General features: G+C 46.1%; 1 protein-coding gene across 1 annotated transcript in view; it reads right to left on the bottom strand.

Moving 5' to 3' along the window:
* Positions 1-20852, bottom strand: part of ECRG4 (ECRG4 augurin precursor) — a 45179-nt gene that overhangs the window by 6781 nt on the left and 17546 nt on the right. Inside the window, exon 2 of the mRNA XM_086610491.1 lies at positions 19253-19262. Coding sequence (XP_086466617.1) covers positions 19253-19262 — 10 coding nt within the window. The remainder of the gene's footprint in view (positions 1-19252; positions 19263-20852) is intronic.

Below are 20852 nucleotides of genomic sequence, written 5' to 3'. Positions count from 1 at the left end.
TGTCCGTGCTGTTCCAGGCCCGGATCATTGTGGGAGTGGGACAAGGCGCTATGACTGGCTTTACCACTCGCTGTGAAATGCAGAAGCAGCACCAGCCCCAGTATGGGCTGGTCCCTCAGTGCTTCCCCAGCCCGGATCGTCACATCAGGCGATTGCTCCTGATTGCCCCACACACCTTTCCCTTGTGAAAAAAGTATTTGGAGGTGCACCCCTGCCTCCTTCAAGCTCATGCTCAGGCCTCCCTGCTCATCCCAGTTGAAGTGGCAGCAGCATGAAAAAGGGATGTGGTTGCTCCAGCCAAAGTGCCGCTTGCTCTCTGCCAGAGCCATGGCATCAGAGGGGCCAGAGCGGGAGGGACCAGCACCTTCCAGACCCCTGTGATGGAAGCGCTCACACAGGAGGCCGGTGTTCCAGCTCAACTCCTGTGCAACTGGGAACCGAAATCCGTCTGTCCCTTCTGTCACTGCTTTTGAGTGGTTTTTACCTTATAGGTGCATGTTTCAAGTGTCAGCAGTCTTAAACGCTGCATGTTGGAGCAAATGTTTGTTCTTCAGAATCAATGTGCCTGTTCATGAGCTTAACCATGACAACCTCTTGACTAAAACCACCTGAGGCTTTTGGGTAGCAAGTTGTAGACTATAGCTAGAAGGGACAGAAGTGAAGAGTACACATGTACGGCTACATGAAACAGCTATGATGTAGATAATTTATAAAACCAGGGCCATAACTCATGAATATTTATGGTCTGCTGCTATACTGGTAATGGCAAAGGGTGTTTTGTTCAGCTGGTGGGTTTGTAACAAGCCTTGCATGGGAGTTGAGGATCTGCAGAGCTTCAGATATTTGATGCCTCTGGGCCAAAGGCACACAAAGCACAAAACCTCCTCTGGATACCAAATATATCACGATGGCTCAAGAAACTGCTGAGATAAAATGCTGTCTGGTGAAACCCAGAGAATGGGCTGACTCAAGTGCAAGGTTATTGTAGAAAATCATTGCTCTGGTGGTGGATGAAATGATTGACAGCAGAATATAATGCTCAGGGCTAAACTGAGTGCAGTATCTCCCCAGAAGAGGCCACTTTCTCAGTTCAGGTGACAGAAGTTTTTGACATAAAGTGAAAAAGTTGTGTAAAAATATAACAGCACTTCTATTCAAAGGCAGTGGTGAAAGGTGACTGGTGTTTTTCCTGTAGCAATCTTTATTGCTGTTCCAGGTTGGTTTTGCAGACTAGAGCAGTCTTGCCCTGGTGTTGTACTAAGACAGACTTTTTTCTGCTGAGCTCGCAACTAGTGCATCATTATTAGAAGTATTTACCTTCAAGTGAGTATCCATGTTTATTGACACACCTGTAGTACCCCTGTCTGCTATTTGCCGTGTAAAACCACAGCCATTGTGCATGCAACTTGTATACTGCAGTGTTTTCCTGGGATCTCTCCATCAGTGGTGACATTGCTCTCCTTAAAACATTCCTTGCTTCATCATGAAGGAGTTTAAGGCTTGTCTCAGGGATTGGTTTGCTTTGGCTGGCACGCCAGCACTGGGAGCTCTCTGCAGGCACGGCTGCGCAATATCCTTAAGGGCTCCAGCTAAGCAAGTCTGCACTAAAGCTGTTATTTGGTTAAATGTCTTTCATCACCACTGGTGACAATGATAACCTCTTGGTGTCAAAATTTTGTTGAAAAGATGTTAATTAACTGAGAGCTGGAGCACCTCTCCTATGAATACAGGCTGAGGGAGTTGGGGTTTTTCAGCCTGGAGAAGAAAAGGCTCTGGGGTGATCCTATAGCAGCCTTCCAGTACCTAAAGGGGGCCTACAGGAAAGCTGGAGAGGGGTTTCTTACCAGAGCATGTAGTGATAGGACAAGGGGCAATGGCTTTAAACTGAAAGAGGGGAGATTTAGATTAGATAGAAGGAAGAAATTTTTTACAACAAGAGTGGTGAAATACTGGAACAGATTGCCCAGACAAGTTGTGGCTGCCCCATCCCTGGAGGTGTTCAAGGCCAGATGGGATGAGGCTTTGAGCAACCTGGTGTAGTGGAAGGTGTCCCTGCATATGGCAGGGGGTTTGGAACTAGGTGATCTTTAAGGTTCCTTCCAAACCAAACCATTCTATGATTCTATGATAGCAAGCCACCACATTATCTCAGGCTCTTAAGGGTAAGGCAGCTGCCTCAGGAAACGGAACCTGGTTTCCAGCCATCCTCCAGTTTGTGCTGGATTCATCATAAGGTACTGAACTGTGTGTTGGAAAGGCTGGCTCCTCTGGTGATGCTCTTTATAAAGGAAGAGACTCAGTGAACTGTTCTGCAAAGGGGCTTAGGGCTGCAGGTGGCAAGGGGAGGCATATTTCTCCAGCCGTGACGAAGGTGCCAGAGCATCTGAAGGTGGCTGGGCTTGCAAGAAACTCCTCTTCCCACAGCTTCTCCTGGTCTTGCAGTTGCTGACATGATGGTGCTGTGTCCCTAAACCTGCTTTCTGGTGAAGCATGAGGGAGCAAATAAGGATTTTGTGATGAGGATTTGGCTGGGGGTCTGGGAAGACGAGAAAACAGTGGTAGCCAGGACAGGGCAGCTGGCGGTGATGTGGGACACTCTTCAGGGAAGGGTTTTACCACCGTGAATAGCACATGGTCACTAGTAATGCCATGTAGCACAATGTCAGATAGCTTTTTTTATTAAGTGGTTATCACAAACCCCATGAATAAGCCCAGAGTTTGGAGGAAAGAACAGAAATGTGTACAAACCATTAAGAGAGCAGTAATGTGTAGGAGGAGGGATGCTAAAATCAAATTGCTAAAATTTAGATTTTTAAGACTTCGCATTTACCAATCTTTGAGTATTTGCAGCCAATTTGTTGAGCTTTTTGAGTTTTTTGTTGTTTTTTGGGTTTTTTTAAGTGTGCGTACATTCTGGATGTGAATAATAAAACAAGGCAATGAAAACAAGTCAAAAATAGCTCAGAAATAAGAGTTCAGAAAAAAAACATTTTGAAGCATGAAAAGAAGAGTCCCAAGAGACAGCAGTAAAAGAAAGAACAACTCGAATGAAATCAGGCTGTGGTAAAAAGACATGTTTAATTGTACTACCGTCCCTCTCCATCTCCCTTCCTGTTAGACCTGACTCGCAGACTTGCTGTATACTTCCAGTTTTATCCTAAAAATATACTGGTGGAAGTGGAAGAGAAAAAACAGAAGGATTTCTTAGAGAGTTTTTCGTATCCCTCCGTGGAAAAAAAGCAGCCATGATCAGATAACATTGCTGAACTAACCTGCTTCTCACTGCTTATCGTGAGAGCAATAAGGTTAATTTAGTGAGGCAGTATTAATTTTAATTAATAGTGAGGGGAGAAAAGTACTGTCAGTTAGTGAAGGGAGAAGGACAGACAGACGAACAGACATCATTTCTTATCTGACAGGGTCAGCCAGAAGCTGAAAAAAATATCGGCAGTAGCCAAGCATATGGACAAAAAAAAAAAAAAGAAAAACTGTATTTAAGCTATTTTCTATGGAAAATGTAAACACTAATATTTATTAATAACATGGACCAAAGTAATGGTGCAACCAGATGAGGCACAATGAATGAAATGTGTCCCAAACCATGCGTTGAGGCCAATGAAACTCATAGCCAGCAACAAATAAACTTTCCCTAAAGCAAAGGTGTTTGTCCTGGGACTCAGGGCTGGCCCTATCACTATCAGGAGGACTCTGGAGCAGTGGAAGAAATAGTATGAAACTCAAAATATTTTGGAAAGAACTGACTGATGACTTAAATCTTCTTTCTGTTTGGAAGAAAAACGTGACTCCTGCAGTTTTCTTGGAACAGGTTGCAGAAAACAATCTGAAGTGCCAAGTGCCTCTGTCCTAAGGCTAGCAACCAGGGCAATATGCCAAGGAGATCTTATAAAAACCTCATTAACAGAAAATAATCATTTTATAGGTGTTGGGAATACTGTTCAATGCTGCCGTGTTCTTAATCAAATGGGTTTGTTTTAGTCAATCATTAAAATCTTTGTCGTGCTTCTTTGCAAAAGCTAAAGTGTTATCTCCTGCAATCCCTGGCCAATTTCCAACTTATGTATTTGCGTACTAAGTTAGTAAGCTGATGCCAGGTATCAGTATTTTATCATAAGTCTTATTATATTTAGTGCTTTTTTTCCTTGAAAATCCAGCTTTGAGAGTCCTGTGATTATTTAAGCATTTAATCTACACCGTATTTAAAAATACTCGTGTTGAAACGCTTGAAAACATGAAGCCTAATAAAGAAGGAAAGAAACCTAGATCAATCTTTTTAATATGATTTTTTTGTGCTTTGAACTTCTGAATACCCTTGAATGGCCGTTACTGAGGCTATCTCTTATATTTTAATGAATACAATACAGTTCTTCCAACAGCTACTGCGATGAGATGCAAAAGCAGAGGTGTCTCTCTGCTACTCAGGAATCTCTCTGTGCTTAATTTTAGGCAAAATGTAGGATAATAATAAAAATCAAACACTTAAAGATTCCATGATGGTTTGAGGTGAAGATTTTTCCCCTCGTTTAGTTTGGATCAGTTAAGCAGCCACATATGCCCATGCCACTTTAGGTATCTGTAGAAGCCACTGGATTTAAAATCACTACGCTTTAACTCAGAGATCACACAGATGAAATGGGGTTGCCCAAGCGGTCGCCCAACATGCAGTGAGTTGCAGGCCTGTTTCAAAAATCCTCTAGAATCTTATCTGTCTACCCCAAAAAACGTACACAAAGTCCTGCAGGCTCGGAAGAGAGTGCTGGCTGGAAGTAGGCTCGGTGATCAGGATTTCTTTGGCTCCAAGGCGCTCCTTGCCTGGCTCCTGCCCGTTGTTGCTCAAGGTCAGGCTCAGCATGGCTTTCTGCTGGACTGCTCCCAAATTTCTGCCTCAGGCTTGCAGGACCATAGTCCGTAGCACAGTCCCATGCTGGGAAAGCAGTGAAACCCACTAGCTCTATCCTGCTACAGGCATCCCTCCCATCAGCAGTCCCCATTTACACTAAGGGGCTTGACGGACTTTTACATCATGTGTGAAAGGGGCCCTGCTCACCGTTCTTCATCCTGGAGTGCTCTGGGGAACAGGCCTGCTGATGACATTATCATAGAATAATAGAATCATAGAACCGTTTTGGTTAGAAGGAACCTTAAAGATCATCTAGTTTCAATCCCCCTGCCACGGGCAGGGACACCTTCCCCTGGATCAGGTTGCTCAAAGCCTCATCCAGCCTGGCCTCGAACACTTCCAGGGATGCGGCACCCTCTGGGCAACCTGTTCCAGTGTTTCACCACCCTCTGAGTGAAAAATTTCTTCCTTCTCTCTAATCTAAATCTGCCCTCTTTCAGTTTAAAGCCATTACCCCTTGTCCTATCACTACACACCCTTGTAAAAAGTCCCTCTCCAGCTTTCCTGTAGGCCCCCTTTAGGTACTGGAAAGCTGCTATAGGAACATGGCCTCAAGCCTGCCAGGCACTTTTAGCATAAGCAAAACAACCTGCTCTCCACCTTGGCAGGCAGGTAGGAATCGCATGGGTTGAAACGTTGGGCAGCACTGCCAGCCTGCCTGAGGCAAGCCCCCGGCACCCAAAATGTCTGCCCAAACGGTCGACAGGCAGTGAAGCCATGGGCAGCGGAGGGCGGGTGATGGCTCTCTCCTCGGGTCGAACAAGAGCCTTCGGGAGCCTTAATAACAGGCAGTGAGTCCCAGTTCGGAGCATGATTCTCAGGTTACCAGTGCAGAAACCTCACTTGTCTTCCTGACATTATCACTTGTGACCTCACACCTCTCTTGATCTCCTTTGTGGCCGCTTTCGCTGGCTCTGCTTCGTGTCTGTGCTTTCCAGTTTCCCTGACGCCCTGCCTGAGCCCTGCCTGGGAACAAGCCCGTGACTCCGCTCGTTTGATGTCGGATTACATTTCCGATTGACGGTTTGGTTTGTTTCCAGGAGAGCGCACTTTCTATGGTTTCTCCGTGCTGCTGCTAAGTACGAGATCGTGACATCTTTAGTCTTCCCACATGAAATCCCACTGCACCCGCCCGTGCTCGGATGCCAGCCGCTTCGAAGGGCACGTGTGCCAGCCTGGCACTACAAGAGCTGCAGAGTATGGACACTTCAGGGGGGACTTTTTGCCTGTTGCAATCATTTAGGTGTCTGTCCTGTGAGTATTCATGCAAACATGTATTTTTAATCAGAAGAGCTCTATGGAATCCCACTTATCTCCAAAAGATTAAATCTCAATCTGCTGCTGCTATGCCTGGATCTCACAAAACACCGTCGTACAGAAACGTGGCTCCTCTGGAAAGGCTGGCGTTTAATCCCTGGCTCTTTGCCCTCCTGGGGTTGCATTCAGTGGGAGGCAAAGGGGAATGCTGCTGGGCTCTAATCCCGAAGCCCAACACAGGGCCTGACCCATTAGCTCTGTCACAGGCTAATAGAGCTGCACAACTTCTGAACACAAGCTAGCTCTCCTTCGCCTAAGTGGAACAGCTACCCACATTTATTCGTGTAGACAGACCTCTGAAGCCCCTGCTAACTCCTCTAGGCATCGATCTAATTGCTCTTACACCTTGGAGCTCCTGCCATTGGGAATGGCTGAAGCACAGAGAAGTGAACACACTGCCATCCATCTCCAGCACATTGTTTCCTCACCATCAAAAAAAGCCCCAGTGGGCAAGGCAGCCCCGTTTTGAGCCAGACCAGATACACAGTTTAACTAGAGAGCTACTCTGCTTCAAAAATGGGAATTCTGAGGCTGTAATTCTTCAAGGTGTGGTGAGCAATTTAATCGCTTGCCGCTACCAAAACCAACACAAAAGTATTTCACCTTCACCTCCTCCTTTCTCAAGATCTGCCACTATAAACATTTGTGCCCAACTCCTTTTTTTTTTTTTTTTAAAAAAAAAAGAAGACTGCAGTGATTTTTGCTTTAAAGAACAGTTTCCTGGTTTGACATATTTTCACAGCCTGCACTGCAGATCTGTAACGCTCTTCCCAAGCAAAGGACAGTGACCACCTTTCTATTAGGTAATGTTACCACCTAATGGCCACAATGGAAAGATGCGTTCACCTGGTAATTATTAGCGACGACGCAGTGGCTGGAAGTCTAATACACATCAGCTGAACATTATGGAGAGCTGGGGAGGACCTGAGCAGCGTAGTTGTACAGTGATGCTCTGGTGACACTGATCTCTTTCTCTCCCCTGTGTGTTCAGGTTAGCGTGATGCTATACAGGAGTGAGTAAACTTGCAGATAAACCTTTGAGGACTTCTTGTACCCTATAGAAACAGCATGAGCACAGTAATGACTATATGATGCAGGAGGAGAGGCTGCACAGTAGCAGATAATTATTTATTTTCACTCAAGTAATAATTGGGTTAGGAATATCTTCTTAAAGATGGTAATTTAAGTTTTTATTTTTCATGCTGATTAATACAGATGCAGGGACAGTATGCGACGTGCAATATAACTTTGCTGTTGGTAATCATTTGATAATCAGAGACAGTAAGATAGGAGGCTTGCTGCCTTTTTTTCAGTGAAGAGAAAAGTAGGAGAGCACAGATCTGCTGTACTTTGAAGCATGGAGTACCTGGCATGGGAGCACATTTTCAGAGACCTAACCTGGCCTGCTGCTGAGCAAATTTTAGGAATCCTGGTCCTGTTGATTTAAATGCAACATTTGTCCTTGGGTTTAGCAAAGTCAACATTTTATTCTTGATTATTTCATATGCATTTTTTTGTTGTGTGGTTTGGGTTGGCCATTTCATGAGAAATAGTGCTACACTAAAGAAAAAAAACAACAGAACAAAAAACCCCACCCCAATACCAGTATAACTGAATCTCTGAATCATTACAAAGCCTGAATACGCCTATGGAAAAGCTTTTCCATGGTATTAATCTTGCATGAGTTATTAATTTATTTTGCACTTAAAACAAACCATATAGAAACATTTAGAGAGGAAGAAGAGAAATACACACCAGAGAAAGGAGAGGAAATGCACAGCAGAGAGAAGGCTTTTTCTTTTTAACTCAAGAAGGAGCATATGTTGTAAGGTAAGTATTTTAGTAAAGAAGCCAAACCCCTCAGATCTCCACTACTGTCACCATTCCTATACAGTTCCATTCAAACCTGCGGTCTCAATATGAGAGACAATCAATCAGTGTCCCCCTAGCCAGGGAGAGATCTCGCTGCCCAAGGCACAGATTGATTTCCCTGGGAGTGCAGAGACAACTCCAGGCTAGGCTAAAAAGTAGAAAAGTAAAACAAAGGCTGACAGAATACCTTCATTTTGGTTTTGTTATGGAGAAATTCCACTCCCTCTTATTTCCTCAGAGGTTTCTACCCCATATTCATCTCTGGTTTCCATTTAAACATCATGTATTTTCATTTAAAATAAGCTCTCAAGCACAGAGAACTAAACTCTTACATGTAAATAAACAACACAAACCAGGAATATTGTTCAAAGATCTAAGCCCATTCTCTGCATGGCGTTATATTGGAAAACGTGTCTGCCTTTCCCCTTCCCAGACTATGTGAGCAGCTTCAGGAATAAATTATCCAAAATGATCTGAGGTTGAGTTTGTGACAAGAGCAGTTACAGATACTAAACATGTTTATTTTGTTTACTAATATTTGAATTCTGTGCACACGTGCAGACAGTGAAGCAGCCTCCTTTCTGGAATGCTTGTAACCTAATGGGATGTGTAATGGGCTCAGAGGCTAATTTCTGAGGAAAAATATCAGATGGGGGTTAACAAGCACATGGAAGGTATAAGACATTTTTCTTGGGTGATACTGGAACTACTTCAGAAGGATTGCCTTGGACTGTGTGGATCTTTCTTAATCAAGGGGAGATTTTTTATTCTTGCTGAAAGACAGTCTCTGTCACAAGTACTCTTCTTGATCCTGAAACATGAGTTTATACAGGGATGTCAGAGGATCTGAATTATGCAGGTGGTCAGCCCAGAGTGATGTCTTCTAGCCTTAAAACCAATGCATCTCTCTTGTATGCCAAAGGATTGAAAAGACAGATGGCAGAGCAGGGTTTGTACATTTACAAATCCCCTATGAAACTGAGTGCTCCAAATTTATACAGAAATGTCAGCTGAAGCCAACTTTCCTTCAACCTGTCCGTTATCATTTTCCCCATCAATTGCCTGGCAGTGGCAATACCTGAAAGAGGACAGAGGCTGATGACAAAGCTATGAGGAGCAGGGGGGCAGCAGGAGAGCAGCAGAGGTGGTAGCGTAACAGATTGGGAAGACCAAAGGGCAAGAGCAGGACCCAATTCTGTAAGGCCTTGACAAATTACATTTACTCCCAGAAGTTGAAGATTTGCACTTGTGCCTCCTGCTGAGGATGAATACTGCGTGGTGAGTAGTAAGAATATTGCCTACAAGCACAGCTTTCACAAAGCGGAGTAACAAAGACGTGCCTTTTCCCATGGCTGCACTGAGACCCAGCCATAAGAGTGGTTGACTGCCACAGGGATGGGCCGACATAAGGGCTTATCCACCCTCTAACTGAAAATCCAGGTTTGATCCATGCTCAGTTAACTGTTTGGTTCCAAAGGCTTCAGTTTCTCAGTAGCCACACTTGGCCATCAATATTTTCAAAGGCCCTTGACGCAACCTTAAAGGCATTCCGTCTGTGTCTGTCATCGAAGAGCTTCTCGTCCCCATATACCCACATTAGCATTCACAGGGAATGTATTAAAAAAAGGCATTGAGTATGAGACCTCTAAATAATACCCGAATGGATTTATTACAGAGTGTCAGCGTGTTGCAACATCCAAATGAACATTTAGGAGGGAAGCCCCAGAAAACATCAGATCCCGCAGTTTCTTTCAGACAATCCTTCTGTACATCATTAAGTCTTGCCTATAGTAAGTCAAGCCACACACAGCATGCAAACATTTCTATATTTCAGCCTGTGCTAAATAAATGTTTTTTCCTACTGTTTTTAATGACAGACGTTTCCCTCTGAATCTTCTTGCACTAGCATAGGTCACCTTAAAATTCCGCAAGTAAACGTGAATGCATGTGAATAAACTGCAATGTTCAAACATGCAGATGAGAGAATAAATCCCCGCATGCCAATTTTTTTTTTAAAACACTGTCTTTCCATCAGCGTTCCCCACACTTGTTTAGGGACGATGTTCTTCCACTCTACCCTTATACTAAGAACTTCCCTAAACCAGCTAGATTCCTAAAAATGCCCAGAGTCAGACTTATTCAGAAGAGCTCTCCTCTCTATTAGCATTTATCCGAGGCTGAGAATAAAGCTTGGCCTAAAACAAGACCTTGTCAGGTCTTGGCAAGAGCTCAGTTCCAAGAGTTTAGGAGAAGTCCATGCTGGATTTAACCACGTGCCCCCAAAGAGCAAACACAGAGTAGGCTGAGCTAACCGAAGCCGCCCTGCCCAGCAACCTTCCAGCACAGCATTTTCCTGCTCTGCCACCTCAGTCAGGGATGTGGCAAATTGTCATCCTGACTGTTTTCATCAGTCCCACTGCAGGATGCTGCGGCTGGGCTGGGACACGCATGCCCCGGCAGCACTGCGGCTACAACTGCATCGCTGCGCCGGCAAAGTATCTTCTTGCAGACATGGCTTAAGTCCTCAGGCTAACGAGACTATGAGCCAGTAAAAAACAGTCCTGGATGGGCAGGGGGAACAACTGAGCCTTTACAAACATTAACTGATTAACAGATTTGAGGATTAAAAGTATACTGTGGCTGCTGCCTTCAGCTTGCTTTCAGGAATCTCAGTGAAGCCGAGCTACTCAGTTGTCAGGCTTGCTTTTGTTAAAAGTACTTTCCCTTTATTCCCTAAGCATGGAATTCTTAATTGCACCTATAATTACTTTTTTGGTGCTGTTGTGGAGCAGCATGAAAGGCAAGTTTTGAAATGGAATCTGACAAATCCACAAAAGCACGTACACCGTAACACATCTGTGCTACAAACTGCAGATTCCATTAAAGTAGTCATTTTTAGTTGTTTCCTCATCAGTCAGGTACAATAAAGATAATATTAAGAAACAAAACAACAGCATTATGAGACACTGCTAATATTCTCTGTATCCACTCACTGTCCTTCACTCTTAATGCTTTTAGCCATTTTCTCCACCACAAGAGTGTGCATTCACACTCCTGTGCATGCACACACAGGCGTGCACAGACAGACAAAGAGCATCCTGCCAGCAAGGAAAATACCCTGCATGAGGCTACAGACCACTGAAGGCTAAAACATTTCTTTCTGACACTCTGCAGTTCTTGTCAAGGCGGGAATAAGATGCCACAATATTTTTTTCCTAAAGAACACTGACACGTTTTTAACATTCCTCCCCTTCTTCTAGCAAACAAATATTTTATCAGTTTACCTTTAAAATAATATGCTTCCTGTCTCCTTCCCAAACGCCTGGCCAGAAGAAATTACTTTTTCTGCCACAGAACAAGTTTCTCTTTATTCCAGCATGTCTTGCCTCCTGCAAGCAGGGCAAGAAGCGACCAAGGCTGCGAGCACGGGAGCTACGGGACTGCCAGGGATGCCGGGTGTGAAAGGCGCGTTTATTCTGCCTCTCCTAAATCCCAGCCCCTTGGCCACAGGCGTCTGAATGTGGAGCATCACATTTCTGCTTAATCAGTCTGGCTGCCTGGAGAAAGATGATTGCAAGCAGATGTACCCATGTTCTCATGTGAAAGGAATTTGAGCTTTTGTGTCAGCTCTACAATGAGCGACTGGCACCTGGAAGTATTTTAGTGCTCTGTAATTTCTTGCAGGTGTTGGGAAACAGTATCTGATCGTGGGGTAGAGCTGAGATCCAGCGTGCAGGAGGTCTGTGGACAGATGGCACATCAAGGGTCAGAAGGAGGACCAGACAGAGAAAGCTCACCTTACTGCGGGGAACAAACCTTTGTGCTCCTGGGAAATGCCAACCGTGCTCAAAACCTAGCAAGGCTGTAGCAGCAAAACTGTTTTACTCTGGTGGTTTTTACCTCTTGTTTTGGATAACCCAGGAGGAATAAGCAGGATGGACATAGGTAATATAAAAATAACTTCTCTGAATCTGTAACTAGTCAGAGACAGACAATAAGTGTGGCATCTGCTTTCAAAAAGCTCTGGCTTTCAGTGGGACATCCCACTGACTTTGCAAATGGCCCAAGGACATCAACAATTGATTTAAAGAAACTTTTGATACAGTTATAGCTGTATTTTGGAGGCCTGTTATGTATTTCTAGTGCCAGAGCAGCTAAGACAAGATACATATCCAGGCATTCAGTGGAAATGGATGTACCCTTTGGATCATACCTCAGGACGTCTGGCCACACATAGAATATTCGTGGTCATGGCACATATCTGGATGTACAGTGGTGAAGCAGCTGTATGCAGTCTGTAAGGGCTCAGATACTCCATATGAGTCTTACCTAAAGGCAACCAGCCAGACATCCACATTCCTGTAGGAACACTGAGAAGCAGAGCTGTATTTACCACAGACTCTTGGAAAAAACATGATTGTTCACACCTCAAAAATGCCACTGCTGTGTCTTGCTGTTTACTGTGCAAAACCCAGTCTACCTTGTGTAGGCATCTGAACCCAAAGGAACAGAACCTGGAAGCCTTCAAAGTTTTTTTTTTGTCCTTCGTTGACTCCACAGGAAACATCAGTGCTTACTTGAAGACATCTGTCCTCTTAGAAAACTAAAATTTAGATTCAAGTCTGGTCCCACAGCAGAGATGGGTTAAGCAAGCCTTGCCTTGCTTTTTCCCTCACCGTTGTGTCTGCCCACATAGCTCTTCATACAGCCATGCAGTGATCCAGATCAAGGAATTGGCAGCTTCTGCAAGTACCCGAAGGGAAAAAAGAAAAACAACCTCCCCATCACTTCACCTGATCTCTTGATCCACCTTGTCACTGACTGAATGAACCACAGCAGACAGGAGGGCACCAGGCAGGGATGACGACCAAGTCAGATGAGACTGAACCACCCTGATGGCTCACCACCACAAACACCCTCTTTTCTCCTCTTATCCCTTCCTGGAGCCGCTCTCACTGGAGCCACCTCGGCTCTGACAGCACATCCATCGACCCAGCCGGTTCAGCTCACTAAGCCAGCAGAAGACTAACCCAGCAGCAATGGAAATCTTCTGCTCTCCTAGCTGGCTTCGTGAGCGAAGCGCTGTGATGTGCCCAACAAGCATATGACATGGGACCAGGGAGGAAATGGTGAGCTGAACTTGAGTGATAGGGTTCTCCTTTGAACAGCAGCAAGAGGTGAGATTGCTTCAGCTGCCTGGCAGAACATTACCCTGAACAATAGGGATGACTTAGGAAGAAGCATTGCCACCCAATGTGGTGGTGTAGCCATGGTGGTGGCTAACAATGGTGAAATCAGGCAGACTGGCTTTCATCCTTGATTTAATTGTGGGTTGGCAGCAGTCAAACGCTCATGATAATGGCTGTACAAACACATAGGGAGGCACGATGCCACTTGCCTGTAAGTGTTCCTCAACAAGCTCTCTTGACTCTTCTGCCTGGTTTGCTGGAAACTGAAGAAGCCTCTGCAGAGACACCTGCTCAAAAGCCACTTCATGCCAGCCCCTCCAGTGTTTTGTCTTGCAAGGGCTTTAAAATCCCTGGCCCTCTGTCCTGCCCAAAGGTCTTGTCCGTTGAGAGTCATTTCCCTGCAGCAGATCAAGGGCTGCCAACCAGAGCAGCTTCGGGAGAGAAATCCAGTCCTTGGGAGGCTTTCGGGCTGGGAGGAGGAGAGACAAATCTGCCACTGGTATCAGTCTTACAGCAACAGGAACAAGAAGGGACTCCAGTAGCTTGGTTGCTTTTTATCATCTTGCTAACTCAGACTTTTGCAAGAAGAAGATGGCTCATGTCCCCAGGCATTAATCTTCATGTGGGTTTGTGTCTGGTCTGTGCTGCACACACCTTGCTGGGTCTTTAGAGGCTGAAGCACGTGCCAAGGGGTTGCTCTTGGCTGCTCTTTACAGCAGCACGCGTAGAGAAGGTCCCATGTGGCCCTGCAGCTGGGGCTTCACATGACTCTTCTCTACTACATGCACCCAGCTCGCAGTGCCCTGACCCAATAGCCCAGGTGCTGCAGAGCAGAGGGTGCTGAGGGCATCCACCCCTTTGCTATAGGTCCTTATGGATAACTGGTAATGCTGATGTGCCTCAAGACCACTCCTTGAGGAGCTTCGCTGCTCCCTGCTCCTGGCCACCATGCCCCATGGCACTGTCCCCAGCCAGAAGAGCCCAATGGTGCCTTGGCGTGCTGCAGCCAGTGGAGTGATGGGTGGGATGGCTTATGGCGGGCAGCTACATTGGAAAGACACTGCCACAAAGCTCACAAGAGGGAACAATCCCAGTGTATGGCCTGATCCAAGCTCCTTCCGCTGGCCGCGTTTCCCTGCCTGACATTTGGTGCACGGATCATTATCACAAATCACATATCAGGCAGAAACCTAATTCCCTGCACAGAGACTTTCCTGCATAGGTCCAGTGTCTAGGAGAACAGTTCCTAAGCAATACACCAATTCAGAGGTACAAATGTACAACCAGTTGCCCAGATTATGGTATTTTTGCAATAACTAACAAAATAATGATTCTGAAAACAGTCATGAGACAAATCAAGTATGACTGGGTGAGAATTTTGCCTTGGTAGATAGCCTTGTGTTATTAAACCAGTAACTGGAGCAGAAAGCTACTTCTAGACAGATGCAAAAGGAAGAAAAGAAAAAAAAAAAAAAGGGAGGTTGACGAGTCATTAGCCTGAATTATTGGAAAATGGGCAGCAAACTGACAGGTAGCTTCCAGCTAATTTCCACAGAAAGGTTTAGCAGGACCTTCCCAACTGAAGCTTTGTGAGGAATTTCATTCCCAGTCGCTAAGAAAGGCGTAGGATTAGCCTGAGGAAGCATCGCTGTTTAGAAATCTGATGATGCAAGTACGATGTGGAAATGTCAGCAGAAGGTGGCTGCTTTTAGCACCACAGGAGACAGACAAGAAGGGAAGGAATACCAGTCCTGTTCATGAAGATATTTTATTTCAGATTTCTTGACCCATATTATTTAAATAGCACGTCAGCCTAAATCAGAAGGAGAGACAGTTCCGTTTTTCACATTTGCCATTTCGTTCCGTGTTGCCTATAATAGCAGTAAACAACTCCTGCAGTTACTGGGCTATACAGTAACTAAACCAGCTATTTTGGGGAAATTTCTCCTGTTCTCCCGTGGACTCTGCCTCTTTTGGCTGCTGCCCTGCCTTCTCACATTCCAGCCGCAGCTCTGTTTATACGGCTGCATTTCACAGTACCAGTAACTCAGACTGGAACGTGTTTATACCTCTCTCTCCCTTGCACTAATGGACCACGCTATGAATGGCCCCTTCTGTGAGGATTTGCGTGAGATCTCAGAGCTGAGCAGCGTTTTGTGAAGGCATCAGCGCACAGGTACTCTGCTGCCAGCCTTATTCCATAAATAACTACAGCAGCATTTTTTAGGGGGGGGGGAAGGGGGAACCTGCAACATGCCCCATCCCAGCTAAATAAGTGAATTCCATCAAAACTCTCCTCCCCTTCAGACTTCAATACTTGTCTGTCTAAAGCAGATGGCTCCATAAATAATACATCCTAGGAAACCTGGTCAGTCACATCCAGGATATGCTTGAGCTCCTGTCTCTCATCATATCATCACTAGATTAGCTCTGGGAATTCTTTTAATTTAATCCTTTTAACAGGTCATGTGCGCAAGAAGCGGTGCCTGAGAAATTAGACGCATTCAGTTGGACTAAACAATCAGTAGCCTGGAGCTGGCCGGTCCCCACTCGGTGCTTTTTGGGGGCTTTCGCTGCCGTGCTCAGCTGCTGACCCCTCGCTGTCCGAACCCGAGGCAAGGGAGCCCAGGACTGATGTGGCTGAACACGGGGAGGCCAGGAAGGAGAGGCCAGGGACAGAGTATCCAAGCAATGTTGTCACTCATGGCCATGGGGTTTAGCAGGGAAAACCGTCCTCTGAGGTCCTTGCTTCCTTCTCCGGGAGCGGAACACATCAAGTGTATTTTAGGATGTAATACAGAAAGCTATAAATTCCATTTTCTTGGTCTTTAGAACCCCCTGCTTTTTCAAATTACTGGATTTTAACAGGTGCTCAGAGAGGTCCCAGAAGATTTATTCTCACCCTCGTCCAACCTCACTCCAGGCACCTGGGCAGAAATATCAAGTACCAGTGCTGAGGTGAGTCCTTCTTACAGGTATTCCCGTGGTGACACCAGCCTCAGAGTTTCCCCTCCTCCTCCTCTTCCTCCTCTCCCTCCCCTGCTACACACACATTGGCAAAACTGGCATGCTGGTATCCCTGCCTTGGCCAGTCAGGTCCATTGCAAGCTGAATTTCATCTCCCTGACCTCCACTGTGCTGGGAAACATGTTTACTGCTCTATGAACAGCTTCACCAAAATGACCCCAAGTGAAAAACAAAACCACCTTTCCTCAAAGCAAAGCCAGCAAAGGAAAACTTCCCTTTGCTACTGTTGAGCTGCAGCTTCCCAAAGCCTCAATGAACAGAGCTGCCGCCCAGTTTTATCCACACAATTCAGGCAGCAGCAAACTGTGATGCAAAGGGTGGAGAAATGGGACTCTCCTGAATGATTTCCCTGCCAAGAAAATTACATGGCAGACCCACACCCCGACACTGCCACTCCAGGCATGCAGCTCACGCTTCTAGCATCTGTGAAACAGCCCTCTCCCCTCGACTTCCCCTGCCACTCTTTCCCTCTCTCCTGGTTCCTCTCAGGCACCACGGAACTGTTGCAGCTGAAGCCCCAGCTGGGTTTGCGCTACCTTCATGGAATGCATCTGCAAGGATGGATGTGCAGGATGAAGCCAGGGGAGGAAGCACATCCGTAGGTAAGGGGGAGAGAGGTGAGCACAGGGACTGCTTTCCGTGCCTCCGTGTCTGTGGAGCCACAGCCTGGCCCCTGCGCTCACACAGGCCACAGCGGGCAAGCTCAAAGACCCATTTTTCAAAAAGTCTGGAAGCCACTCTGCTCTTTTAAAAAATGGGACCGGAAGAGAAAAGCTGGGCTTGAGTCCTTATCTGGAAATGCCTGCAGGGTGCAAATATTTTAAAGTAGCACTGCTGGAACAGAATGGCTTTTAAATCATAACAAATCATATCTTGCATTTCTGTAATGCCTTTCATCCTATGTTCTCTTCACAAACATAAACACATGAAGTTCAATGACACATCTGGCAAAGTGTTGTGCTGCATGGGAGCTTTCACATCCCATGTGGGGTCGGTAGTGACCCGCCACCCCACGTCAGACAGCATATCTTGGGCAGCGGTTGGAATGTGACCAAGATCTCCTGACCACAAGCCTTACGCTTGAGCTGGGAGATCTCTTTCCCTGCAGATTTATTTGTCAAGAGATGGGGTCACAGATCCAGAAAATAAAATTTTGAGGTGGGGGAGACTGCAGGGGACAAAGCAAACTCAACTTTTCTTTTGAGTTATTCAGCATCTACCCAACACATTGGCAATGCAGACTTGTCACCCCATGTAGGTTTCTGTCTCCTGTATGCCCGGTTGGTACCCTACTGGAAAGCGATTATCCAGAGACACATTTACTGTGTGGCGAATCAGAATTTGTTATTATCACCACCCCATTAATTTCCACACACATCTGCCGGAGTACTTGTTTCTGCCTGTGTCTCACATTTATCTTCATCTAATCCACTTTTTATTGCCCTTGTCTTAGTGCCAGCAACTCTCATGAGGCGCTGTAAAGACTTGTTAGTTAACCATTTGTGATCGCCAGCTCTTCACAGTCCACGTTACGCTAGTCATTGGAGTTCAGCGAGTTTAAGTCCTGTGGTGTCGCCATTATTTAATTACATTACTAACTACCCCGAGCCGGTCCCAGTCCCCCAGGGGTGGGAGGGGAGAGGAAGCCTGGGATTTTCAAAGAGGTCCAGGAACTAAGGCGCCCGGTTCCTCCTGGATATCCGTGGAGGAAGCTTCTTCTAGAAAGCTCAGCCTAAAAATCCTTTGATAAGCTAATAAGTCAAGAGGTTTTGCACATCCTAAACTTTCCTCAGGTCCATCGCCAGCCTAAACGTGTCCTGGCAGCCCCCATCTCACTTGCTGCTGCCACCCCTCTGGGGCAGCAGGAAGGTGGGATGAAACCTCAGCCGCAGTCGCCTTTCATCTCCTGTCTTTTGGCCATTGTCCAAATAGGACACGTCCCCAGCGACGGGAAAAAGTTGCTGAAAAGACAACGCATCTTGCTCTCAGATACGTCGGCTTCCTATCTGTGCCTATTGCCTGCAGGACACCTCAGGTTAAAATGTTTTCTGCTGAATCAAAAAGAATTTCTCCCATACTCCTTGACAGCCTCTTCTCCTCTGTCAAACGTAATTAGCTTCCCCTAATTAAAGGGCTGCAGCCAGCCTCAGCAGGAAGCCGGAGGGCTTCAGTCCTCAACCAACAGCTTTTCATTTCTGCTCAGCGTTCAGGCAGCCGAAGGCCAGGAAGCCCATGCTGATCCCCTCCGGGGAATCCCATCGCCTTGGCCATCTCCTGTTTGGAGACAAGAGCAAAGCCTGGGCTCCTGCAGCCGAGGAGGCCACCCTGCTGTCAGGCAGGGGTGGGCAGCGGGAGGCAGAGTGTCCCGGGACCTGCAGGACACCACGCTGGCAGGTGGTCTGTGCTCGGCGTGGTGGACACCAGCAGATGTTACTCAGAGGTTTCTTCTGGTCTAATTCCATATCTGGTAATGGGCTAAATAAAACATAAAAGAGGGCTCGATATCATTTCCCGGCACCAAGTGATTGCCTTAGTGTGCTGTGATCTGTCCTGTTTGGATTTATCGTGCCCAGTTGGAGTTACATTTCTTCCTTCTGCCTTCGTCTGAAATATGTATCTAGTAGTCACACATTGTCAGGACAAAAATATTCCCCCAGAGCCCCTCAGGCAACTGCACGGAGCCTGGATACAGGGAGGTGCATTGCACTCATGGCCTCAGCAGCACATGCCAGCGCTGCCCAGCCGCAGAGCTCTCCCCAGCCTCTCCATGGAGCGAGGAGACAACAAACAGGGGAATCATCATGTTTTCCTCTGCACAGCCATCCGCAGCAGTGCCAATGGTATGCATGTGTCCACGCTGGCATCTCCTCTGTCCCAGTTTCCCCTTCATACCCAATCCCCTGTAGCTTGCTCCCTCTTGCCCGCTCACCCCGCCGCGACTTTGTGCAGGCTGTGTGAAGTTGGTTCTAAAAGAGCAGCATTTTGTAAGGGCCGTGTGTTACCACACACTGACAGAAGTGCCCAGTGAAGTCATGACTGAAGCCCACCTCCTCCCCCGTTCAGGCGCTCCGACATCCCATTAACTTTAGCAGCAGGAAATTACATCTTGCGTCAAGGCCGAATTGGTCCGACTTCAATTTCTATCTGCCGGATCTTGTTATCCTCTTGTCTGCAACTTTATACCACCTCACCATTCCCTTATCAGGTTGATTTTTCTGTGTGTAAGAACATAAGTCACCGCTCGGCTTCCTCGGTAAGAAATTCAGCCTATCTAACCAAAGTCACACATGGCAAGACTTGGTCTCCAGGCTAAGGGTCACCTTGACTGTCCTTCTGGGGACTCTCCCCAGTATTTCCTCATCCTCTGTGCAGCACGGACCCCAGAGCTGGGCTTCTCACTCCAGAAGTGGTCTCGCCCATGCTGCATAGAGGTACGGCAACATGCCCACTTCTGTTTGAGGCCCCTCTTCTTGTGCAGCATTGCCCTGGGGAGTCGTGTCGAGGAGGTTACCCGTAACCACTCCCACAGCCTTTCTGAGACAGACTCTCCTGTCTTACAGGTACTCTTTGTATTTTCCAAGCTGCAATTTGCCTCTGTTTTAGAAATATTTAAACATGTTTTGGATGGTGATTATTAACCAGACATTATTCTTTCTCAGTAACCTGTCATTATCACCGTAGTTTCATCCACTAGCTTTCCCACAGTGCATTTTATTTTACAGCACAGGTTGATCGTAACACTTGATTTTAACTATTAGAAGAAATTTTGCTAGTTAAAATTCTTGAACATGTTTTTTTTTTCCCCACAGATCTTCTCGACTCTAGTTAAATATGGGTCTCTTCCTCTTCAAATCTCTTCCTGGTGGTGGCTTAGACTATAATGCTGGCTGTCATAACGATGCTCCAGGCTCTTGTAGTGCAGCAGACAAGAACACTGTTGATCTCCATGCCAAAGGTAAATCCCAGCAGCTTATTTAGAAGCAATTTAACTTCCAAAGTTAAAGTTTAATTACTAAAGTACCTGAACATTTACCAGGTTAATTAGACAGGATCAGCAAAATCTCATTCAGATGTAGGGGTTTCCTTATTTCTATTTAGATATGGATCTGTTTCAGCTTCAATGAAGTCTGCTGTGAACCTTCATATCCAAGTCAGCAAAAGTGCCTGCAGCCTTTTTCCTCTTCTCACTTGCTTTTTTTTTTTTTCCAGTTTTTGCCAGTGTTGATTACATAGTGGTACTCTGCTTCACTCCAAATGCGTAGCCCTATCTGAAACCCACTGAAGCTGATGAAAGTCCTTCCCTTGGTCTCAGAAGGCCCAACCTGAGGCTCATAATCTATGCATTACCTTGGCTGCAAGCATCTGAGGTACGTAAATAATATAATCTCTTTCTATCATGTTGTCTTTTTGTTCCTTTTTTTCAAACATGCCATACAAGCCATTAATGGAGCAAATGACATGGAAACATAATCTGTATTCCTGCAGGTTTTGCGGCTGTGCTTGCTGCTTACTCCTTATCACCCGAAGCA

This window comes from Tauraco erythrolophus, chromosome 1 (assembly GCF_009769465.1).
Source record: "Tauraco erythrolophus isolate bTauEry1 chromosome 1, bTauEry1.pri, whole genome shotgun sequence".
NCBI lineage: Eukaryota > Metazoa > Chordata > Aves > Musophagiformes > Musophagidae > Tauraco > Tauraco erythrolophus.
The sequence above is the reverse complement of the archived record's forward strand: the minus strand, read 5'-3'. Positions and strand labels throughout refer to the sequence as shown.